We start from the raw sequence: 5,306 nt of genomic DNA, 5'->3' as shown, positions 1-5,306 counted from the left end.
GACTTGAAATTCATTGTCCACTTGGACCACGGTGAAGAGCCTGAAACCTGAAAGGGGCAGCAGGGAACAGTAATCCGCCAAGGCAGAGCTGGCGCCACTGCTTGCCAAATTTTCAGGGCTCTGGCAGCCCAGTACCTCTCTAGAGAACCTGTCGGGCCAAGAGGAGCTTGTGCAGGTGGTCCGATGCAGCGAGAGTCCCTAAACTCGACCTAGACCGAATGACCGCCCTACCTTAGACCAGTAAAGATTCCCTGGAGGTTAGTTGGCTTTGGCTTCAAAATGCGAAACCTTAAGGAGTCTCAGATGTCAGTCACCCTCAGTTCAGTGGGATCTCAACTCAGTAGCTGGCCTTCTCCATTGGTAGAGTTAGACGCTGTAAAAAATATTAACCCTTAACTACGAAGGCCAGGAAACTGGAAGGGAAGAAAATTTGGAGAGTAGGACCCAAGTGCAAGGAAACGAGAAACAAACAACAACTCCCACACACACACACACCCGACGTTTTGTAAAGGAGGTCAGAAGCTAAAATAAGGCGATGTGCCAAATCTCTCAAAAGTCTGAGACAGACCGCCGCAAAACGTTAAGAGTGAAGACCTAGCGAAAATCCCAACCAGCCGGCGCCTCCAGTTGCCCTCGAATCGCACACTACTCAGCCCTCCCAAGTCCTTGGAAACGAGAGCAGAGGAGCTGCGCGGGCAAGGCAGAAAGGATGGGTTTTGGGACAAGGCTTCCCAGAAGCAGTGGCACCTGCAGCGGAGAGACCCAAGACTCCCCGTCGCTTCTGCGGGAGGGAGGATCTCGCTGCGCAGGTTCAGGAAGAAGCAGCTCTCCCCGGTTGCGCGACTCCTCCCTCGTGCAGAGCAGGTGGCAGACACTCCTACAAAGTTGGGGGGGGGGAGGGACGGACCACCGCACGCAGCCAGAGTTCTGGCTCTGCGGACCCGCAAAGTGAATGGCAGGGAACTCCACTCTGCCCTTTGCTGCGTGGCGCGGGGGGAAGCAGTTGTCCTGTACTCTGGGCAGGCGGGGCGCTCCTCTCCCTACAGGTTTGCTTTAATGCTTTTCTTGAAAGAAAAAGACAGTTGTGAGCAAACAGGTTTGACAGAGACTGCTTCCACCCCACCCGCCCCCTACACACACACACACACACACACACACACACACACACACACACACACACACCTCCCCAGGGGATTCCTTCTTGTCTGCCCCAGACTTTAAAGTCTGTAATCGGACCCCTGTTAGCAGCGTGACAAGCAGGATTTGGGCTGTTGGGGCGAGTTGTGGCCGCGCACCTCTACAGTGCACGCTCCGCGGCCCTCAGCCGGGGCTTAGAAAACTGCCGCAGGCATTGGAGGCCAGGTTGGGTCCAGGTCGAAGGAGGGCAGGCAGTCTACGAAGAAAGCAAAAGTGCCCAGCGAAGAAATGTTTGGAGCCTGGTGTGTGGCTTGCCGCGGGATTCTGGCTCCCGCTTTGTGCGCTGGAAAAAGGTTAGGCGACCACCAGGCTCCTCTCGGTGCCAGCGCACTCCTGTTTTCTGGAGAGTCCCAAGGCCGGACGCAGTCTGGATAGAACCTAATTTTTTTTGGGGGGGGGACTGTTTATTATTTGTTTTAGCTTCTTCTGCGGCCGGAGGCATTCTCCTATCAAACTTTCCGGGTACCCCTTTACAATATAACCTCACCCGATAGTCAGCTGGGCACTTTAGTGGGGCCATGCGCCTAGGTTACTCCCCAGGCTGTTTTGCCTTCCCGAGCTCTCCTGCGCTGGGTTCTGCGGGGAGACACCAGACCCCTGTAAGCTTCATCATCGGAGACGTTGAGGGACACTGAGCTATGAAGGAGAGCAGAGAGGCTGACAGGACTGTCAGTTGGGGTTAGATCAAACAACGCAAGCAAAGCCCGCGTCCTAGGCCTCCTGGGCTTCCTAGGGGGCGGGAGGAGGGGCCTTCCCTAAGCACCCAGAGTCCCTAGACCCGACGGCCACCAGAGGCTCGTCACTTCCTAATTGTCTCGATTTGTAAGAGGGTTTTGTGATGCTAAGTAAGCGTGGCTCAGCCGGCCTGGCCTCTTCCACACCTCCCCCAAGCCCGCCTTTGTTTACCTTAGCCTGAACGTTCATTTATTTATCTATCTATTATTTATAGGCGTCCCGTCCTATTCAGCGGCCTTGTATGTTAATTGTGTAATACCATTTAATTCTAACATTGGTCTCAAAAGAGCTCTTAATGAGAAAAGCATATACAACACGAATCACTTTGCTATTCAGCTCAGCCAGATGGACAACTGCTAACTTATTTTTTTTAATAATGAAAATCCCCCCTTGACAAAGAGGCTCGGATGAATAGGCTCCAAACAGCACCTCAAACACTTCTAATTGTTTTGCGGACAATATGCTAATCCGGTGGTTTTGCCTTTGGTGTCTGCTGACAATGTTTCTTTCCCACCAAGGGCTACCGAATGGGGGGTGAGGGGTAAGGGGGGGGGGGAAGCTCACAAATCCCTCAACAGCAACTGAAAGGCCTTGAGCCCGAGGGTGCCCCATCTCTTCCAGGCACCATAGCAAAGCCAAGGGTGAGGGGGAAAGCACACAGCCTACCAAAAGAAGAAAAAAAAAAAAAAAAAAAAAAAGAGTGGCAGTTGAGAGAAGCACTTTCCGATTTAGACAACAAACTCTGAACGGGACTTTGCTCTGGATGGCTTCAGGAAAGCCTAGGCACTCTCAAGCAAGCACTCAAGCCGGGGAAGAGAAGGGCCAGTCTGCTTTTTTTTTTTTTTAAGTGTGTTTTAACCTGAGGTACTCCAACACTGCCTATTTTCTCTCTTTTTCCACCAATCTTAATCCCATAACGGGATTCCCTCCTTCTCCCCCCAAAAAGAGAAGTCATTATCCATCAATTTAAAAAATTAACTTAGGAACTTAGCCTGGGGTCCTAGATTCTCAGGGAGCCTGATAGCAAATTAAAAAAACAAAAATCAATTATACCTTTCTCACCCCATGCCCTGAACTTTGGTACCAGTAGCAGTGCAGACCGCTCCAACAGTGCAACTTGTTCCCTCCGAGACTGCGACTTCCAACCCACCCAGAACTCAAGAGAGGTTCCATCTTTGTCTTACTTAGTCCACTGCTGGAAGTGGTTTGCCCCAACCCGCTTTATGAAGATTGTGGGGGAAGGTACGACGCCCTGGGATTGATAACCTTTGTCAAGCCTCTAATAGCAAAACTCTGGTCATGGGGCACAGTCCAGACAGATCCCAGGCTCAAGGCCCCTCTAGAGACCACAGGCCACCAGGTTCTGCCAGGGCAGGGCCACCTCCAGCCTTCCCTGCTTCAGCCCTTCCAGATACTCTCAGCCTAGAGGAAGTCTCTGGCTCCTTGTACTAAGCCTCCTGACTTGATTTTATACACATCAAAGGTTACTTTTCTCCATGACAGATTGTCTTTATTCAAAACGTCTTTGTTCAACAAATGAACAGAGGAAGAAAAATCCTTCTAGGTACATTTCCAAGACATCGTCAAAAACATTTATGACCATGTAGGAGTTTTATTATTATTATTTTAAGTTTTTTTTGTCCACTTTCTACTTCCTGACTTCGTAACCTGACATTCTGTCTAAAAGTAAACTTAGGAGTCTAGGAATACTGCGTTACACAAAGTGAAAAGCCATGTGGGTCCTTTTTGTTTTCTTTTTATCGAAGCAAACACGACCATAGTATGGTTTTTAAACAGAAAGGTTTCCCTTCCTGAAGTTTTAAACTTTTAAGCCTTTCTCCCCACACACAGGAGGAGCAAATGGTACCTAGCTGTGCCTAACGGCGCGGTACCGAGACTCAGCTCTTTTCTTCAGTGGGAAAGGAAAAATATATATACGCATATTCTAGATATAGTACCAGGATCTGGGAGTTCCGAGTCCAAAGCCTGTCCAAGGAGAGGGGAGTTGGGGTGTAAATAAAGCAAAGCTGCCTATTTTTTTGTCCAAAGGGGATTCAGTTGGAGATTGCTTTGGGAGAGTCGGGAAAGGGCCAAATGTGTAGCTGTCTTAATGTTTGGAAATTTCCGGCACGGCACGAGTCTGTGCCTTAGGTCCAGGATGACGGCCCCTCCCTTCCCCCCTGGAAGAGAGAAAGAGAGAGGCAGCGTCTGGGGTGGGCAAGGGGCAGCGGCAGGCCGGACCCAGAGGCATCTGTGGGCCAGACTAGGTGCAAAGGAAAGGATTCGTATCTCTGCTTCCACACCAACCCTTCAAGTCCGGGCCAAGCTGGGGGGTTACATGGCCGTAGCGTGGGCTGACGAATAAGGGTCTATGCCAGTCTTGGTCATGCCTGGGAAGAGGATGTAGGCGACAGGGGGCTGCAGGGTGGAGGCCGACCAGGCAGTACAGTTACAGGGCACCACGTAGCCCGGGTTGGTGGGGGACGGGTGCGTGTGCGTGTGCTGGCTGGGGCAGCTGAGACTGCCGAAGGCGCCGTTCTGATAGCCCAGGGTGGACGCGTAGGGTAGCGCGCTGGTGGCCAAGGTGTGGGGCACTTCACCCATCTTCTGGATGGCACTGGAGCTAAATTGCGCAGGGTCCAGCAGGGAGTAAGGCGCCGAGGCCGGCGGCAAGAAGGCCCGGGCTTTCTCGGGCGCGCTCAGGAGGCCGTCGGAAGCCCCCACGGGCAGGCCGGCCGCCTTGAGCGGGTCCGTGTCGCCCAGGTAGGGCAGGGGGAAGACATACCTGTCCTTCTTTAGCAGGTTCTTGGGCTTACGCCGTGGCCGGTACTTGTAGTCGGGGTGCTCCTTCATGTGCTGGGCTCGCAGCCTTTTGGCTTCGTCGATGTAAGGCCGCTTCTCTGCCTCGGACAGGAGCTTCCATTCCGCGCCTAGGCGTTTGCTGATTTCCGAGTTGTGCATCTTGGGGTTTTCCTGGGCCATCTTGCGCCTCTGGCCCCGGGACCATACCATGAAGGCATTCATGGGCCGCTTGATGTGGTCTGAAGGTTTGGACATGGTCCCGGCGAGGCGGGCGGGGGCGGGGAATGCAGGGGCTCTGCGGGCGAGGCTGGGCGAGGTTGGCAGGCTGTCTTTCTGTCCGTCCTGAGCCCAGGACTCTGAGCTCCCCTCGTCTCGGAGGCACAGAGGGGAAATCACAGAGAAGAGCTGACCCTGCAAAGTTTTCAACTGATCATGCCAGTCCCAGCACCCAGGCAGCCCCGAGGGGGCCGAAGGGCAGAAAGGGCAGCGGGAATGAGAGGGCTTCCGGCCTGGAGTCTCTGGGTACCAGAGATTGGGGCCCAAGTACCAGAGTCTTGGGATTAAGTGGCTAG

General features: G+C 53.1%; 1 protein-coding gene across 1 annotated transcript; it reads right to left on the bottom strand.

The window, feature by feature from the left end:
* Window positions 1–3,444: 3,444 nt before the first annotated feature.
* SOX14 (SRY-box transcription factor 14) lies at window positions 3,445–5,054 on the bottom strand. Its single transcript, XM_084752804.1, has one exon. It carries the CDS (start codon window positions 4,987–4,989, stop codon window positions 4,267–4,269), a length of 723 nt encoding a protein of 240 aa, XP_084608930.1. The 5' UTR covers window positions 4,990–5,054; the 3' UTR covers window positions 3,445–4,266.
* Window positions 5,055–5,306: the final 252 nt, after the last annotated feature.

The sequence above is a fragment of the Acomys minous genome (assembly GCF_964271855.1).
Source record: "Acomys minous genome assembly, chromosome: 13".
Classification (NCBI taxonomy): domain Eukaryota; kingdom Metazoa; phylum Chordata; class Mammalia; order Rodentia; family Muridae; genus Acomys; species Acomys minous.
This window is presented reverse-complemented; position numbering and strand designations above follow the sequence as displayed.